This window comes from Zonotrichia leucophrys, chromosome 6 (assembly GCF_028769735.1).
Source record: "Zonotrichia leucophrys gambelii isolate GWCS_2022_RI chromosome 6, RI_Zleu_2.0, whole genome shotgun sequence".
NCBI lineage: Eukaryota > Metazoa > Chordata > Aves > Passeriformes > Passerellidae > Zonotrichia > Zonotrichia leucophrys.
Genome location: NC_088176.1, coordinates 32,423,525 through 32,443,088, shown reverse-complemented (window position 1 = coordinate 32,443,088; position 19,564 = coordinate 32,423,525). Strand labels below are relative to the sequence as shown.

At 44.5% G+C, this 19,564-nt stretch overlaps 1 protein-coding gene across 1 annotated transcript in view; it reads right to left on the bottom strand.

The window, feature by feature from the left end:
• Positions 1-16,286, bottom strand: part of SGPL1 (sphingosine-1-phosphate lyase 1) — a 30,491-nt gene extending 14,205 nt beyond the window's left edge. Inside the window, exons 1-6 of the mRNA XM_064717410.1 lie at positions 16,185-16,286; positions 7,961-8,126; positions 5,543-5,610; positions 3,112-3,259; positions 1,785-1,864; positions 309-437 (exon numbers count right to left, since the gene is read on the bottom strand). Coding sequence (XP_064573480.1) covers positions 309-437; positions 1,785-1,864; positions 3,112-3,259; positions 5,543-5,610; positions 7,961-8,126; positions 16,185-16,187 — 594 coding nt within the window. The 5' untranslated portion in view covers positions 16,188-16,286. The remainder of the gene's footprint in view (positions 1-308; positions 438-1,784; positions 1,865-3,111; positions 3,260-5,542; positions 5,611-7,960; positions 8,127-16,184) is intronic.
• Between the last annotated feature and the right edge of the window lie 3,278 nt (positions 16,287-19,564).

Genomic DNA, 19,564 nt, shown 5'->3' with positions numbered 1-19,564 from the left:
GGGAGTTCTCAGAGTGACACTTGTCTGCTCACACTCCCCACTGACACCCAGCCAGGCTGCTCCTTTCCAACTGCCACCAAGCCTGTGGCACTTCAGAGCGGGGGGAAAAAAGCTGAACTAGATGGTCATGCTCAGAAAACTGTTTCTCTGAGTGAAACTGTCTCTCTCAAGAAGAGGAATTAAGCAACCTCCACACAGCTGGCATGGAATACACCAGAATGAGCTCACCCAGAGAGCACAAGGTGCATTTGCACTTATCAAAGTCAAAAATGCCCAAAATGTTCAGGAGGCAAAGACATTTCACTTACAGCACCACAAGATTTGGGGCCCCCATGGAAGAGCGTGCAGGCAATCCTCACTACTTCTGCTTCCATCTTCCTCAGACCAGGGAATATATCTGGATGGAGAGGATTACTCCAGGCAAACTCTTCATACACCTTCAGAAAACAGAGAGAGAAAGTCAGACTTGCAGATGAGGCTTTAAGAACTCCCCATGTGCCCTCCAGAAGGAAATGAGCTGCATTTTACCCTAAGAATATTACAGGACTTAACTGCTCCTGCAAGTAAATGCCACAAGCTGGGAAGCTGAGGAGTAAAATAAAGAAAAAAATAAACGTTTTTCTAAGGCATTCAGACCTCTGCAGTGGATTCTACAGTACAGCAATCTCTCTTGTTTTAAGGACAGATCTAATAATTTTGCTGTTTTTAAATAACACAAGATACATCCTGCAATTGCTTTACACAAATCAGGAAAAAAAAAAAAAGGTGACTTAGCAGAACTTGTTCTCAAATTTGCTGTTAAGAGGGGGTTCTGAAGCAGGCAGTACAGCACAAATGCCCACCCACAGCACAAGGAAAGTGGCTGTGGAAACCAGTATTTCTGCTCATTCCACAACTGTGGACTCTGAGGGTACAAGGCTGGAACAGGCCAGCTCCAACCTCCTGCAGTCCAGATCAAAAAGCAACTGCAGGGATGTTAAACAAAATACAGCAAAACAAACCAGTGAATAATCAGCACAAACAAAGGGAATGTTTCCACAAAGTGATCCAAGCCGAGCCCCCTCCAGAAAGGCTGCTCTGAGCTTTGTTTCTCCAGAAGTGGCACAGAAAATGTCAACATGAGGAAGAAAACAGCAATAATAGGAGCCACCCAACAGAGCCTGCAACAAAAACTGTTCCCAGGAACAAGAGGGCCAGACTTCCCTTTCTAGCAAAACAACTCTGGAAGGAGATGTACTTGAAAACAAACCTTTAGGCTGTTCAGGTTATTTTGCAGCCTTCTCAAAGGGAGGAGTTCCTGAGCAGGTAAACAGACCTCACAGAAACACCACTGAAGCATGCCAGGGCTCCATTGTCCAAGTGCTCCACTGCACTTGGACACTGTGATTCAGTGCTCCACTGCTCAAAAAGCATTTCCCAAAGCTTCTCTTTTGCTCAAACCAAGAGGAGTTCAGTTTTGCTCAAAACAGTGAAAAGTTTAGTTTTGCTCAAAACAATGATTGCTGTTCCAATACCAGTCTCCAGTTCACCTGTAATTACTAATTATTTTCTCACTCAACATCTCATCTGATTAGATCCCAGTTATCTCTACAAGGTAAGATAACCTGAAGAGTTATCTTTCACAGGGACAGTTACCTGGCCAAAGTCACACTGCCCAAACTGCCACTAATTCCCCTTCCCAGAATTAAGTTTTAGATCCTCCCTATTTACTGTGGGATGCTGGAACAGCTCTGAGGGGTTTGTGGTCACCCTGAAAACGCCAAGTTGGCCTGCTTGCACCTTACCTTGACCAGCAGGTGGGTCAGTTTCTCTTCACCACTGTACACAGTCCCAGAGACCTTCCCGTCCTGCCAGCGCACATCTCCTGCAAGGGAGGGAAGGGCACACTGCTCACAAACTCAGCCATTCCCAGACAGGGTGGAAAAGCACATGGAAAATCCCCTCAGTTCCACGGAGGACAACTCAGCTTTTGAGATTCCCCTGAGTTTTGTGGCCCAGGGACGGCTCTGTGTACAGCTGAGCCTCTGGCACTGTGTGAAGTTAGCAAACAGCAAGAAAATGATGACTAAAGAGTCAGCACATAACCAACATGTAGCTGGAGCAAGCAGTTATATTAATAAATAATCCACTTAATCCACAGCAGCCTCCCCAAACTGCTGTTCAACCAACTGGACACTAAATTAAAGCCACTTTCAAAGAGCACCCACCAAAACAGTAAGCTGAGAAGAGATGGAAAAGCCAAGTTTGTACTGCTCAAATCCACAGTGCTGGCACCTCAATTAAATTTTAATTAAGTCTCCAGGCAACTTCCAAAGGGGTGGGAAGGGTGAAAATGGGAGGGAGGACTTTAGGAAAAAAAAGAACCCAGTGAAGGAAGAACAAAAATTTAAGAGAAAACACAGACAGAAACAATATTAGCAATACACAGCAGCAGAAAAGAAGGAAGTTGTTCCAGAATACTGGAGCACAAAATTGTGTGTCTCTGAATTTGGAGCAGAAAATTCAAGGCATTTCTCAAATCTGGGATAGGAGCAGGGCAGTTGTATCTTCTGCCCTGGACAGGAAGTCACCCAGATTTGCTCACGGGGAGTAAGAAGCACACAAATCAGGGGGAACGTGTTTACATGAGAGAGGCAGCTCAGATGAAGTGTCAGACACTGCTTGTGTGGACTCAAGCCAGGAGAACACCATCATCACTCTGCCTTAAAAGGCTTCTGCAAGGCACAAACCCATTGTCTCTCTTAACTTAGGTCACAGCCTTGGAAATTCCCTAACAATCCTGCTTGGAAATTGCCTTTTTTGATTGTGAGTATTTCTGGGGCTTCACATTTCTGGTAAAACCAAACATCAAGGCAGCTGCTCAGAAATGCAATCCAAAAAGAAAACCTCCTCCATAATTCTCCTCTCCCCATCAGCCTAGAATTCTGATGGAAGGAACAGAATTTTAATGTACAGCGTTAGAACTCGTAAATCTCAGTCACATCCAGAAGAAAAACAGACAAGAAATTGCAAGGGGACAAAATCTTTAAGCTGAAACCATGAGTAGGAGTTCCTGGGACTCGTTTAGGAGAGGAAGTGTCATGTGTGGTGTCTGCTGCAGTACAGACTCACCTTTTGAGCTGTACTCTTTCATCTTCTGCAGCACTTCAGGCTGGCTCATGCCTTGTTCCGGCAGCGCTTTGATATATTCCCTTTCATCTTTCAGGAAGGATAAACTGGAAGTGACATCATTCAAGGCCTCATCAATCTTCTTTTGAATCTAAAAAGAAAGAAAAAAGCCTATCAAACTATGGCACTGGTCAAATTCTAAATAACTGCTGAGTGTGTGCAGGACAGGAGCTGCTGCCTGTATCTGTGGTGCTGATGGAGCAGACAGGAACTGCTCCACTGGGAGCTTTGACCCCTTTGAGAAATAAAACTCAAGGAAAAAACCTGCATTTTTTATCCAGCAAACCTTTTCAAGCCACAGTTTTTAATTTGTAGAAGTCTTCAGGAGCATTGGTTTGGACTTTGCCTCCTCTACCCCCACACACACAGCTTGGAAACTCACAAAAATGGAGACATAATAAAGAAATCTCAATAAAGAGTCAATAAAGAAAGATTTTCTTTCTTCCCACCCACACCCTGCACTCAGGAAACCCCAGACTTCTTCTCTCAACACATTCCAAAGTAAGGATTCTTCTTCCAGGCAACACAGGTGTTGGGATATTGACTTTTGGACGTTGGAATGCTTCAAAGTCAAGGCCTCTTGTGAGCACCTGATAAGTTATCAGGGAGCAGGAAGAGGACACAGATAGGAGACAGCAGGAGTGTTCTGGCACAGGGGAGCAGGCTCAGCCCTGGGGAGGGAAGCCTGGACACAACAGGGACTGTATAAAGTGTCCTTTCTAACAGGCAGGCAAGAAACGAGCAGAGAATTTGCTTCACCAAGGACTACTCCGGTTAGGAGGTGAAAGCTGGGGCACTTAACAGGCCAGGGAGGGGATTCAGTCCCTTCCAGAGGGATGTGGGAGAAACTGCAGAACTCCTCCTGTCTCCCACACCAAAAGGAAAAAAATTCCTCTGTGCCACAGTCATATTTTCTGAAAAATCTCTTGGCCCAGGATTTTTTCCTGGGAAGCAGAGAAGCCTCAGAGAAAAAGGAACACAAATTCTTATTTCATTTGCTTCTCTTGTGTTGTGCTCACATGTGGAATGTGTTTGGAGATTGTTTACCCAACAGGTGATTGTTTCACTGGTTTCATGTGAATTATTTTGTCTCATTGGCCAATCAGTGCCAAGCTGTGTCGAGGCTCTGGAAAGAGTCACGAGTTTTCATTATTATCCTTTTAGCCTTCTGTCTGTATCCTTTCTGTATTCTTTAATATAACATAGTATCATAAAATAATAAATTCTCCTAAGAACATGGAGTCAGATTCACCATTCCTCCCTTCACCCACAAATACAATTCCTCTGTGCTCCTCCTTGGATAAAGCTGCCTGGAAGAGATGTGACCCCTGGAATCAGGGTGTAAATACACAGCACAGCAAGCAGCAGGAAGTACAATCAATGTGATGCCGTGGTTTACGAGGTGAAATAAACCCAGCTGTGCATTTCTTCAGCCCCAGTCCTTGGCCTGATAAAACATGCTGACAGCTGTCGTTTCAAGTTTTTTATGAGGGGAAAAAAAAAAGAAAGAAAACAACAAACACAATTTTAAAACCCCCAAACCCTCCCCAAAAAAGCCTCAATAAATTTTAAAAAACCCTCCCAAAAAAAATCCTCAAAAAAAGCCTCAAAAAAATAAAAGCCTCTCAAAAAAAGCACCATCAAAAAAACACCCTCAAAAAAACACCCTCAAAAAAAAACCTCAAAAAAAAACCACCCCAAAAACTCAAAAAAAAAAAAAACTGGAAAAAAAAAACGAAACCCACCACAAAAATACTCCAGAAAACCCCCCCCAAAAAACCCCAAAACAAAGCAAAAACCCAAACAAACAAACACCAAAGACCAGCTCCCAAACACTAGAGCTCCTGGGACATTTTAATGATTACACAAAATGTTGATATCCTTCTGCTAACTTTTGCTAATAGTTACCTGAGCCTTGAACAAATCCTAGCCAGCTGCTTGATTAAAATAAAAACACATTGCACAACAGTGTGGAATTGCTGTCAGTGTGACAATTGCTGTCTCACACTCCACACTGCTTCAGAAGAATAACTCCAGTTCAATCCAGAACCTTCTTCCAGAATTAAAATAATTTCCTTAAAATCTAAAATGTTACTGGAGAATTCACTCATTATTGAGTTTCTATTAAGATAAATAGCTCAAAAGTTAAAAAGAGGTGGAACCCCCTTATTATGGGAGTGATGCTATGACATAAAGATTGGATAGAAATTACATCTGTCGTTAAACCAGAGGGAGCAGAAGACATTCCAGGTGTGTGTCCTGGCTCATTAGGATCACAGGGACATGACAACAAAGATGCACTCAACTGTACATTCTCCAAAAGAGCTGAAAAAAGGACCTGGAATAGTCCTGTAATACTTGTTCAAATACTTACTATAGCCCCAACAAACGGCATTTTCCTCAGCAGTTTAAAGAACTGTTTTTTAGTTCGGGATGTCAAACCTGGAAGACAGAAAGCAGAAAGGAACTTAAGGAACAAAAAAAACAAAACAGAAACTTCTGATGCAGCTCACGATCCAGGCCCAGCATTCCTGATCCAAGCTGAAATAACACAGGGTGAGACAGATGAGCGGATCCAAGGGAAAGGTTTTCATGGATGGATCATGCCATGGAAACATCTGCACTGCAGGAATCAGTTATTTGTTTCTTACTTACATGGGAATTCACACCCACGTGTGGATTTTATGGAAAAATAGGGATTTCAGGGTTTGCTAAAGGTAAGGAATTATTAACATTTCCTGCCTCTAAAAAGCAGAATAGTTGCTTAAAAACAAAAGCACTGAGCAGTGTGAAGCAGGCTCCCAGAGCAAAGAGAGAACAGGGGCATTTGTGAGAATGGATTTGCCCTGTTGGATGCACTGGGAGGTGACTCAGGGAAAGGGGATGGACAGAGGGAAGGGCAGAAATTCCACAGAGATTCAAATGAGAGAAGCCACTGATGACAGGCATGGAAAACTCCTCGGGTAGTTCCAAAGGCAGGAATGAAATCAGGATGACACAGATGCTTTACAGCCACCAAAAATGCCTTCCCAGTCCTGCCTGCACACCAGCAGTTAGAGGACAAACCAAAAAATAACCAAATAAAGCTTAAAAATCAACCATTTGAAGACTATACTTTTATCTACACTTAATATACATTTCACTTCATATATACAATTTGGAAAGCTACCAAGGATACTAACTGGCACATTCTGCAATAAATACTTGTTAGTGCCCTGGTAATTAAATTTCTGTTGCACATCTCAGTGTGCACACTGTTCCATCAATAATTTCCACAGCAAGAAAAGACTCCTGAAAAATTCTGACAGTTTAATCAGATCTCCTAAGAGCCAGCCCATACTTAAACAAAATACACTGGGCAACAGCACAAATACTAACTAGGAAGATAACTGTCCTGAACAGAAGTTTCACAGCAATTTGTTCTTTACAGACATTCAGAAAGGGCTGCTTCAGAAACAGACACAGAAGGAGACATCAGGTTAAAAACTTGGCTGTTTTTAACAATCTGCCACCAGAGTGCAACCCCAGGGCCTGTGGGAACTGAAATGCACCTCTGAGGGCATCACACCACCAGAGGAAACTGCAGTTCTGCAGAGTTCAGCTCCACCGAAGAGCTGCCAGTACCAGAAACCGCTCAAAACAGGAAGATACTCCGGAAACACATCTTTAAAAATAAAAAAAAAAAATCACAAGAAGAAAATTTCTTCACACTGTCACACGCAGTTACATCTCGAACATTCTGAGGATGAAATGTGCCCCCAGCATGGAATCAAGGCCACAGCTCCTCCCCCAGCAGGAAGGGAAACAAGCAGGAGTTATCCAGGCACTCTGCAGCAGTGACTGAGCTCGCAGGAACCCAGCTCTCCATAAATCCCCCCAGGGTTTGGGCAACAAGAGTGTGCTGTGACAAGCACACAGTTCAGCCAGAGGAAAAAGGGAGGGGAGGGAAAGGGAAGGAGGCAGAAGCACATTCCATGCACCCTCTGACAGAACAGGGGAGCTTCATTCGCCAGGCAGGCCTTGACCTTAATTGAGAAGAATTTGGTAAATATTAGGTGACAGCAGAAAGTCTTGTGAAAAACGCCAATCACTTGGGTTTTTAAATTTTAAAAGTTTAATAGTAATAAAATGGTTATAAAAATAGTAATATAATTAGGGTAATAATAATTTGGACAATTTGCATTAGGACAGTATGAGACAATAGAAACAAAGAGTTACAGATGTCTGGGTACCTTTTCTGGGCAAAATAAGCCCCAAAAAGGAGCCACGTTAACAGAGGATTAACCCTTAAAAGCAACAGCCTGTTGCATATTCATACACCTCATCCATGATGCATAAATTCCATTTAAACACAGGATTCTGTCTGGGCAGTGTCAGCTTCTTCCTCTGAATCCTGACTGAACCTTCAGGGCTGAGCAAGGTGGGAAGAACTCGATAATGGAGCAATAAATTCTCTTTCTCTGAAAGATTTGGGTGTCCTGTGGCTGCTATCTGGTACGAGTCCTCTCTTTAAAAAAAGTATCTCACATAGCATGGTTTCTATTTTAACATGATGTTATAACCTAAAACTATATTTAACACACTACTTAAGAAAATTAACACACCATAACTTTCTAACACAACACATATAATATTCATTTGAATATTTGTGAAAAGCCAATCATAAAATACGGATTTTTCACAGTCTGTTTTACCAAGTTTGGCCTTGTTCCACCCTCCTTCCTTCCACTGCCCAGGAAGGGCTCAGGGCCACCTCCCCTCCCTCAAAGGTAAGGAAATGTCCCATACTTACTCTCAGGCTGGCAGAGGAAGCCATGCAGCCACACACTTGCAAGCGTGGAAGAAAAAGTCAGCCCAATGAGCTGCCAGGGCTCCAGCCCCTCACAGCGGGCGTTCACAAAGCCTGTCACCTTCTCCCAGTACATCTGCAGGATCTCCTTGTAGGGAGTAATGGCATCCTGTGCAAAGTTAAGGAAAACACAAATGTAAACGAGTAGGGCATCAAAAATCCAACTGCAGATTAAAAAGAGGCTTTCTGGTATGCAGACCCCATGCTTTCCTTAATTCCTACAAAAATTAGTTTGAGTTCTGAAGTGTGTGTCCTAGAGATACATTTCAACTAAACTGGGCATCTTCTCCTTTTTCTTCAAGGAAGGAACTACTTCTATTTGCCTTTCAAAGAAATCAAATTATTCCAGCCATTTTTTGGAGTGGTAGATGATCTGACCTTTCTAAATCAGTGCTATAGATCCTAAATACACTGCTTAGTTCTTTGTAGAAATCATTTTAAGCAAGCATGCTTCTGGCTGTTTATTTCTGAAAACTGAAATGTTGTCAGTGAGGGTTTCATTTTTTGGAAGCTGTATTTTGGATCACTGTTTGTGGTACAAATTTAGAGAACAGATGTATAGTGTCAAGCAGTCTGCCCATGTGAGATCTGAGGTGAAGATGAAGAAGAAGAAGAGACAAGCGTCCCACTCTGTGAGGAATCAGAGGATTTTGGAATATGAGCTGCCTAGGGCCATATGTGAGCTGTGGACCTCACTGAAGGATCTGTGACACAAAAAGCAGAGGTAGGAGATAGTTTTTATTCCCTTCCACACAGGTAAAAGCACACGCACCTTCAGAGACATCAGACCTCAGAGAGAAGCACCAGGAGCAGATGAGGAATGCAAGGCTCTCTGCACAGTCCCAAGAACCACCACCAGATCCCACCACTGCCCAAGAGAAGGAACTGTGACAATTGCTTTCCAAGGAATTCTCAGGCGGTGAGTGAAGGCACCACCAAAACAGGTCCATTAAGCACCTCGGGCTGGATTTTCAATGAAGATGGAAGCACTCAGCAAGTCCTTAATTTAAGGATCTAATTAGCATGTTACACACCGAGGGGGATGGGAGAGGAAAACACTGCTGCTGCCAAAATAACCCCCAGAAAACGGTGATGCAAGCACAATTACAGCGTCACAGCAGGAATTACTGTCGGGACACAGCCCAAGCTCCTAATCAATTGTTCCAAACCAGATGCTCTTCAGGAGTGTCACAAAAACTGGATAAGCACAGGACAGAAAGGACATTTCCCCCTGAACAGGGTCCTCCATCCAATCCTCTGGGAAAGGGTTTCCAGAGATAAAAAGAATGAGAAAGGACTGAGCCTTGTTCCAAATCCCTCTTCCCTTTTGACCAGCCCTGTTTAACTGGGGAGACTTCCAGCACTTGAGAGCTTCACCCTCCAAACAACAGGGAAAGTACGTTCAAAGATTCATAACTAAACCTGGGAAGGAATTAATCCTTGGTTCCTGTGCTGTTGGATTTCAGGGGGGAATAGAGCAGTTTTTTCAACAAGCACTAAATTAAAAAGTTCCCTTCTCAGGTCTCACTTCTGGGTCAAGCCAACAGCTGAAGCATCATTTCATGAACTTTTATTTAGGGGGTAATGTGTCATCCCAATACAACTGGAGAGGCTACTAACAGTATTTTTAAAAAGCCAAGGTTTTTTCTAATAACCAAAGGAGGAAGGCAGGTTTCCTTACCAAAAAGCAACACTAATTAATACTCACTACAATGGAAAAGCAGTAAAATGCATATAACAGGGCAGAGTTTGAAAGTATTTAAGCAACCCAAACCCATTTTTTAATTAATAAATAAATTTAAATAAAATTAGTAAATAATTATTAATAAGTAAAAATAAACAGACAAATAAATAAATTTGAAAACAGAATTAACAGCGTTTACCCTTAACAGAGGAGGGTTTTCACCCATGTCCCAGCACAGGCTGAAGGGACAGGGACTGAATTGGGCAAAAGCAGGCAGCGCTGAGCTCTGAGAAGGCAAATTAGCACCTATTGACTTAGCAAAGGGCAATTTAAAAATACATCACAGCCGCTTCAGCCTCCAAAACAAGGCAGCCACACAAACCGCTGCAATTAGGCAACGTCCCAGCTAATGAATGCCCCGTCCTCCAAGCCACTCACCACAAAGCCGATTTAACCCCAGAATTCCACCTTTTCCAGCTAACCCTAACCGGAGGTGCCACTTAAGTTCCAGCGAGTTTGCACAATGTTCACTGGCAGGGCCCTGGAAATGAGCGTTTAACCAGCAGCAATGACTTTGGTTCTTTGCCTGCCTGGGATGAAATTCCAGGATATCATTCTGCACTGAAAGGATGGAAATGGAGCCACTAATGGGCTGCGCCTCAATAGCTGTTCTCAGCTCATGGCAGGAAAATGCTGCAGCATCAAATATAAAGCGGGCCGTGCCCTTTTTATTTTATTCTTTTTTTCCCTGAAGATGGAGGACACTGTAAGCCCTGAGTCAAAATGGAACACGACCTTCTTGACAGAAGTCACTCCAGCCAATGGCCAAGCCAAAATAAATAAATCTGGCAGGAGATTGACCTCACTCTTGGGGAAAGCTCGGGACAGAAGATCCCAGCTGTCCGCACATTTTGTTGTCACTGAAACCCCTGAGAAATGACATACAGGAACTCAATGGTAAATGCAAATTTTGAGCAAATGAGAGAAGATTTTCACTATGTTCGTAAGACATTGAAGAATTCTTCCCCTTTCTTGCTTTAAAAATATCCCAATCTGAAATCAATCCACAAGCGTTACAGTTTGACCAGATAAAGTTCTCTGTATTTCCCACTTTCCTTCTTCGCTCGTTTCATACTTAGATGAGTTTGAAGGATGAGGTTGATCCATTTAGGAGGATAACAAAAACTGGGATTTAAAAACCCAGTGAAAACTGGCATGGAAGATGAGTTAGCAGTGAATTACAATTTCTCAGCTCCCTGGCTCAATTTTTCCCAAATGCTCCTTTCCCTGAAAGTATCCAGCACAACATGAGAGACCTTTACGTCCTGAATAATTCACTTAATCCCACAGAGGGCATTGAGAAGGTTGCACTCAAATGTCTTTACTACACCCAGGAATGCGCTGGGTTAAAAGGGAGCCTATAAAAAAGAGACAGAGTGACTTTTTAGAGGAGCAGAATGGACAGGACAGAGGGATGGGTGTCAGGAAGGAATCCTTCCTTCCCTGTGGCTGCCCCTGGATCCCTGCAGGTGATGCTCAGTGAATAAACCCTTCCTGCTTCCCCAGCTGGGCTAAAGACAACAGGCCGACCCGATTTTAAACCTGTCTACAGGACAGGATTTCATGGAAGACAATAAACTGCTTATTTGTGAAGGCATCAAAAAAGAAAGGTTTCCTTTCCCATTAGAAGAAAGTAGATAAGCTGCTTTTATTTCTGTAAGAGAACACATAAAAGCTTCACAAGCCACAGGATTATTTCAAAGCAGTTTAAAAACCTGACTTATGAGCACACTAAAGTGCAGGGAGAAAAAAAAAACCTCCACTGGAGGATTTGATTTTATTCTTAGAGCAGCAAGACAGACCCAGGTATCAGATAAAATACTAATTGCTATCATTAGGACTTGCAGTGCTCATTTGTACTGATATTAATGCACTCAGCTACCTAAGCAGTTTACATATTGAATTTTTAGCTGCACAGATTAGGAATACATCCTTAGTACTTTATTTCTAAAAGTCATTAGCTAGCTGAGCTGGTTCCAGGGACGGCACTTATGCCACTACAAAAGAGCACAAATTAACTGCAGTAATGCTCTTCTGTCCCAGATGATGGAAAAGGGAGGGGGGAGGAATGCCAGAGCTAATGAGAGCACATTCTGCATTTCTGCCAGAACAGCATTTCCTCAGCTGCGAGTTGTAGGACACAAAAAAAGCTTAAAAGAAAACAAAACAAAAATGAGAAACAGAATGGCAATAAACTGGACAATCTCAGCCTTTCATTACAAGGGCCTTCTGTGGAAATTGAAACACTGTCTGAGCTTACCTGTGGGAAAAACAGGAAGAAAGATTTTACCAGCTGAACCTTCCTCCCTCCAAAAGAACCTTTAAAGTGGGTTTAAAATGGGGCCACAGAATAAAAGCAGCTTTTAAAGGCAAGCTTACATTATGCAATACCATGAGGCCGACTGTCCAGGGAGGAAGTGCTAAGATCAAAGAATCACAGAAAGGACTGGGCCAGAAAAAAACCTTAAAGCTCATCTTGTTCCAAACCCCTGCCATGAGCAGGGAATCCTTCCATTATCCCAGGTGGCTCCAAGCCTCACCCAAACTGGCCTGGGACAGTTCCAGGGATCCAGGGACACCTTCCACTATCCCAGGTGGCTCCAAGGTCCACCCAGCCTGGCCTGGGACACTTCCAGAGATCCAGGGGCAGCCACAGCTTCTCTGGGCACCCTGTGTCTCCACCCTCTCAGGGAAGAATTTCCTCCTAAGATCCAATCTAAACCTACTCCCTGTCAGTTTATACCACACCCTCAGCTTTCACCTGAATCCACACGTATTCCCAAATTAGGGACCCTGGGACCACTTCCCCACACAGCCTAACCTGAGCATCTGTGTGTGCCACCAGCTTCCCTCGTGTCCCCAGAGCTGAGAGGCAGGAGGTGGCTGTCACACAGTGACCCAGGCCAAGGGAGAAGGCTCCAAGGGCCCGAGCAGGTCAGCTCCGATTATGGGAGCAGGCGGAACACCGGAACACGGGTGCTGCCACTGTAATTGAGGCCCAGGAAAAGCTTCCTGACTGAAAACAAACCACACCAAGCCAGCAAGCACACGGCAGCCTCATTTATTCAGCTCACAAGTGGAAGGAAGACTCCAATTAGCCCTGCCTTCGCTGACACCTCGTTGCCTGCACGTGTGCTGGCCACAAATCTGACCGGAGTAACCAGCCTGGACTGGGAGCCACCAATTCCTGCTGGAGAGGCAGCCATGGGATTGAGCAATGGCAGCCCAGCCTCAGAGCCACCATGCTGCCCCATTCCTGCTGGAGAGTCTGTAGTGGGATTGAGCAGGGGCACAGAGCCACCATCCTGCCCCATTCCTGCTGGAGAGTCTGTAATGGGATTGAGCAATGGCACAGAGCCACCATGCTGCCCCATTCCTGCTGGAGAGTCTGTAATGGGATTGAGCAATGGCACAGAGCCACCATGCTGCCCCATTCCTGCTGCAGAGGCAGCCATGGGATTGAGCAATGGCAGCGCAGCCTCCTCAGACAGCGCGGGTTGCTCTGCACTGCCTGTGCCTGCGGTGTTTTGGTTGCACCCCGGCAATGACTCTGCTCCTGCTCCCTCCCTGCCAGCCCCAGCCTGACAAATACCTTTGCATAAGAGCAGGCAGGGAATGTTCGTTAGTCAGCTCCTAATTGCAGCTTGAGGTTTGGGCCGCGTGCTGCCCAGCAGGACCAGAGGATGTGGGCAGACAGAGTGACACAGGATGCGTGATCGCTTAGAAATCAAAAATCATGAACTTTTGGGTGTATGGGCCGAAGTGAAATTAAAAACACACTCAGGCCACACTCATCTTACCACAGCTCCCCAATACCACCAGTTTCATCTGCGTTGCATTTACTTCCACCACTGCCATACTGAAGCTTTTTCTTTTTCTAGAATGAGAGCACCTGGGGGGAGGTTTGCCACGTATAGCATCCGCAAAATGAATGTATACATACTGTACCACCAGCCCTGAGAGCCCAAGGGGAGTGGCCAAACAATGGCTAATTATAGCTTCAGCACAAAAAACAAACAAGGCAGCGAGTCACAGTAAGTACAGCAGCATTCTAGCTTCCATTGCAGAGATGGAATGTAAAACCACCAAAACAAAATGGGAAAAAAAATGATTGGTGGCTCAGAAAAAAAAGTACCATTTTACCGGAGCCCAAAGGACTCCAAAAATCAAATTCAAATTTCATTTAACCCAAAACACACACAAGGTGTCACATTCCCATTGCTCCCTTAGGCAAACCAATGTATAGAAGGTTCTGCAAACACTCCGGGCAGCACAGACCCCACAAGAGACAGGATCCACCCAACGGTGAGCTCACCATGGATCTCTGTGGGTCACCAGCTCCAGGAATGTGCAAGGAAACATCCTCTGCTGCCACCCACAATAATTAGGGCAAAAGAAGTGCCCAGCTCCCTGCATGCGGGGCTCATCCGGACACATTCCATTCCTCCACACCTCAGATCCCAGAGAATAAAATGGGCATTTCTTGGCAATATCAGCGAGCACCTGGGTGCCACCGAGAGGTACCCCCAGCACTGAGCCTTGGCAGGAGCAGTGTGGAAGCAGAGCCCAGCATGGCAATTGTTCTGGGAGCAGGCATCCATGGACAAAGGCGGCAGCAGGGAGCCCTGGCACGGCTCCCCAGCAGGGTTATGCAAGCCTGGCACACACAAAGCCCCCAGTATCAGCACAATCTGAATGCTGCCACTCTGCAGGAAGGGCCCTGCTCCTGGGCAGGTCCAACCATAGGGCAGAATCCTCAAAAATTATCTTATCAACACCTGCACACAGAGCCTTTGACCCCTGCAATATCCATCACACGTCCTTCCTGATATGGCAGGGATAAATCCTGATGAGCAAGAGGGGGCAAAGGAGACAGAACACAATGATCCTGAGGGTGTTCTACAGGCAGATTCCCAGGAAATACACATTTTCCTAACACAGAAAGCTGTATCACAACCACCACAGCAAATAGACCAGGACACCTGCAGCTGGTAGAGGAGAAGATGGAGACAACTTTTTATCGGCAAAGTCGCGTATTTGGAAAAAAGAGACGAGCAGAACCCCAAAATCCTTACTCAGAAGTGGGGTGCTCCAGTCTGAGCCACAGCCAGGCTGTGATTGCTGCCACGCCACACACAATAAACGCTGGGATTGGGGTTATCTGCACAGCACCCAGCACTGCTGCAGAAACCCCAGGCAGGAAGCGAATGAGGCAGCACCCCAGCAAACCCTCCCCTGCTCGGGGTAGGAAGAGTGTGGGAAACTCTGAGCAGGCTGGACATAAGCTGAACACAGAAAAACAAAGATTTTACCCTGTCTAGATAAGAAAGAAAGAGGCTAGACATGAGCAGAACACGGAAAAAGAAAGATTTTACCCGTGTAGGTAATAAAATTTCCAGTGCTTCACCCTGCCTTTTGCTAAGGTCACAGGAAGGATGCCAGGGTGAAACCACAGTTCAGGGAAAATGTTGTGTGTCAGTGTTTCTCCTCCTTCCCCGAGCACAAACACAACTTGCTAAGCTTTCCAGCAGCCAGGAATCCCGTGCAACAGCTACTGCCCAATCCAGCGAATACAAGAGCCGACCCGAGCAGGTCTTTCAGGTGCAATAAGCAGCAATTTCCTCCGCAAAGCTTTGGCACAACAGGGCCCCAGCAGCCCCAGGCCAGTCTGGACAAGCAGCCCAGGATTTACCCAGTGCCAAATTTTGGCAGCTGAAAGCAACCCCAACACAAGCTGTGCCGGGCTCTGGGTGCTGTGCCACGGCACTTGGGAATGCCGTAACCAAGCGGGACAAAGGAATGGGACAAAGATAATGCTGCTTCATTTATCACTCAGCAGCTGTGATTTCAATTCCCCCTGCTGACGGGGGGGGAAAGGCCCAACCAAACAACCAAGAAATCTAGTGCCCCTTCCAGGTTTGAGGAATTGCGAGATTCACGCCAATGTGGGCTATAGTCCAAGCAATCCCGAAGTTTGCTTCCAGCTAAAAAAATAACAGCCAATTAGCAACCAGCGTCTCTAAAAAAAACAACAATCAATCAGCAGACACGATTTCTCTCGGCCAGATCGGCACCTTCAGCAAAATCACGAGGAAAACATCACTGTGCCCCACCCAAGGGAAATTAACCAAGACAGGCGAAAACACCGCTCCTAACCCTCTCTGCCCCGAAACCAGGTAATTGTGGAAAAGCAGTATGTGGATATAAGGACATATTTAGGCTCAGGGGAAGGGTATGGGCCTCAGATGGCGGACAAAGTGAGGACCTGACCACAAACCCCGGGCCAGGCATCCCCTGAAGCGCGCCCGGGACCCCTCAGCCCGCACCCAGCCCCGCCGGACGAGGCCCGGGCCTCGCTGCCTCACACAGGCCGCGCCGGGACACCGCTCCCCGGCCCGCACCGGCCCCGCAGCCCCCGCTCACCATCGCTGCTGCGGCCGCCAGCTCTGTCGTTCCGTCCGCCCTTCTTTTCTTCTTCCCCGCTCCTCCTCCTCCTCCTCCTCCCGCTCCCCGCGGGGTCCCGGCCCGCACCGGCCCCGCCCCGCCCCGCTGGCCCCGCCCCGCCCCGCTGGCCACGCCCCTCTGGCCCCGCCCACAGCGCGGGGAGGCCGCTCCAGCATCGCACGGAGGCCACGCCCCCGTAATTACAAGCCACGCCCCCTCAGGCCGAGGCGGCGGCGGGAGAGCAGCGCCCTCACGTGGAGACAGGCGGTAAAACCCTAAAGACGGAATTTTTTGTTAAAATACCAAAAAACCCCGAATTTTTTTGTTAAAAAAAACCAAACCAAAACCACCCAACAAAAAAACGACAACAAACAGTTTGTAAACCCGTCCTGGTTATTAATTATGTGGATATGGAGCTCCTCTGCTTTGGATGCGGCCTGGGAGAGCTCAGGATGTCCACCTGGAGAGGAGAACTCTCCCGGGAGATGAGACCTTAGAGATGCTGCAAGTGCCTGAACAGGCTGCAGGCGAGCTGGAGAGGGATTTGAGACAAGGGGGAATGGTTAGGTGAGATATTAGGAAGAAACCCTTCCCTGAGAGGGTGGAGATGCCCTGGCACAGTGTGAAATATGTTATTTTATTATTGGCTTTTAGCAAATATTCAAATTAATATTATATGTGTTGTGTTAGAAAGTTATGCTGTGTTAATTCTCTTAAGTAGCGTGTTAAATACAGTTTTAGGTTATAACATAAGGTTAAAATAGAAACTATGCTATGTGAGATACTGTGTGTGATACCCACATCGCACTGAGGTAGCAGCCACAGGGACACCCAAATCTTTCAGAGAAAGATAATTTATTGCTCCATTATCGAGTTCTTCTCACCTCACTCAGCCCTGAAGACTCAGTCAGGATTAAGAGGAAGAAGCTGACACTGTCCAGACAGAATCCTGGGTTTGAATGGAATTTATGCATCATGGATGAGGTGTATGAATATGTAACTGGCTGTTGCTTTTAAAGGTTAATCCTCTGCTAACGTGGCTCCTTTTTCGGGCATATTTTTTGCCCAGAAAAGGTACCCAGACTGTCTGTAACTCTTTGTCTTTATTGTCTCATACTGTCCTAATCCAAATTGTCCAAATTTTTATTATTAAGTTTTATTTAATTATATTGCTATTTTTATAACCATTTTATTACTGTTCAGCTTTTAAAATCTTTACACTCTTAAAATTTTCTTATTAACCATTTTATTACTATTCAACTTTTAAAATTTTAACACTCTTTAACGTTTCCTGCACTCTTTTGAAGCAGACACAGCAGCATCATCATCTCCTGGCGTTTGGAGTTTGCTGTGTTACAGGTGGTGGCTGTTTGTCTGCTGCCACCTCTCACAAGGTGACACCTGCAGACTCTGCTTTTATCTCAAGCACACATATTATATTAAAACTATAGTAAAAGAATAGAAGAAAGGATTTCATCAGAAGGCTGGCTAAGAATAGAAAAAGAAAGAATGGTAACAAAGGCTTTTGTCATGGAGAGTCGGAGCCAGCTGTGATTGGCCATTAATTAGAAACAACCACACGAGACCAATCACAGATGCACCTGTTGCATTCCACAGCAGCAGATAACCATTGCTTTCATTTTGTTCCCGAGGCCTCACATCTTCTCAGGAGGAAAAATCCTAAGGAAAGGATTTTTCAGAAAATATCATCTGCCCAAGAGAACCCCAAAGGAGCTGGGCTTTTCCTCTGCAAAAACCTCTGCAAACTCCAGTGAGCCCAGCCCTCAAGAAAAACAGCCTAAAAACCCATATTTATGCATTCTAAGTGATATCCTGCCCTCGGGGAGGTGAGAGAAAATTTAGTTTGTTCCTCCAGCCCTGAAAAGATTCTCTGCAGGTGCACCACTGCTAATCTGCACAGATCAGCACCAAGGAAACAGAGAGTTTGGTGTGTTTATTATGGCTAAAAGGCTCAGGTAGAAGGGAATATCTTGCTATGAATACCTGGCTAGAGAGCAAAAGCCACACCAGGAGGGACAGAAGCCATTTGGGTGAGGGGACAGCAGTGGCATGAGAGCAAAGGGGAGCAGGCTGGCCCTGAACCCATTTCCATTTTATTTTGGTCAGTCACACAGCCTAGGTAGAAAGTGGCTTTCCCACTATTCAGATGATTATTTGAAATATCAGAGCGGCTTGGCCTCTCCTCACAGGCGTCAGGATTGGTGCTGAGGCTGTGCCAGAGTCACTGCTGTCCCACAGAAGGGAGCTGCCCTTCCCAGCAGAGGCCAAGCATCTCCTGGCACTGCTAAAACTCTCACACCTCCTTTAAAGCCCCTTGGAAGGGGGATGGAGAGAGAAAAAGCCAAGTTATTCATGGTTGTGCAGGGCTCCAGGGTCCTCTGGGGGCTGGCATTGCCCTGTGCATTGGTTACCTGTTTATGAGAGAGGAACGGTCAGAGATCCAGCAGGACCAATCAGTTCAGGTTCTGATGCAAAAGTCGAGTCTGAAAGCAGTCAGGTTTGAAAAAAAGGGAGGGCTGTTTCCTCTTTCCAGAAAGAAACGGGAGGGGCAATTATAACTGTATAATTATATACTGTGTGAATGGAGTGCCCCAGGATCCCTGGGACCATCTGGGAGTGCCCAGGGAGGGGGACCTGAGGAGGTGGCTTTGGGATGGAGAGAGGGTGTTAATATTATTATTATTATTATTATTATTATTATTGGTACTGTTATTATTTTTATTTTTATCATAATTATAATCTTCATTATCATTATCATCATTATCATCATTATTGAGTCTATGTATATTTATATTTATATTTATATTTATATTTATATTTATATTTATATTTATATTTATATTTAATTTGTCTAATTTTTGTATTAATAGTAATATTAATTATATTCATATTCATATTTTAATATCGTATTACGATATTAGTACTATATTAAACTATATCAATATATTGATGTTATATTAATAATTATGTTAATATTAAATATAGAGTAAGAATTAATATTAATGTCTATATTCTTGAATATAATAATAGTAATGATGAAATATATAATCTTTATTAATAATATTATATATTATAATGATATTATAATATAATAATGTATCATAATAATATATCATAATATTTTATTATTTATATATATAAAATTATATAAAATATATATTAAATATATTATATATATAAAAATATAAATATATATTACATATAAATAATATATATAAATATGTATTATTTCATTTATATATAATATTATTTTATGATATATATTATATTAAAACTATACTAAAATAATACAGGAAAGGATTTCATCAGAATAATAATAATAATTATTATATAATAAT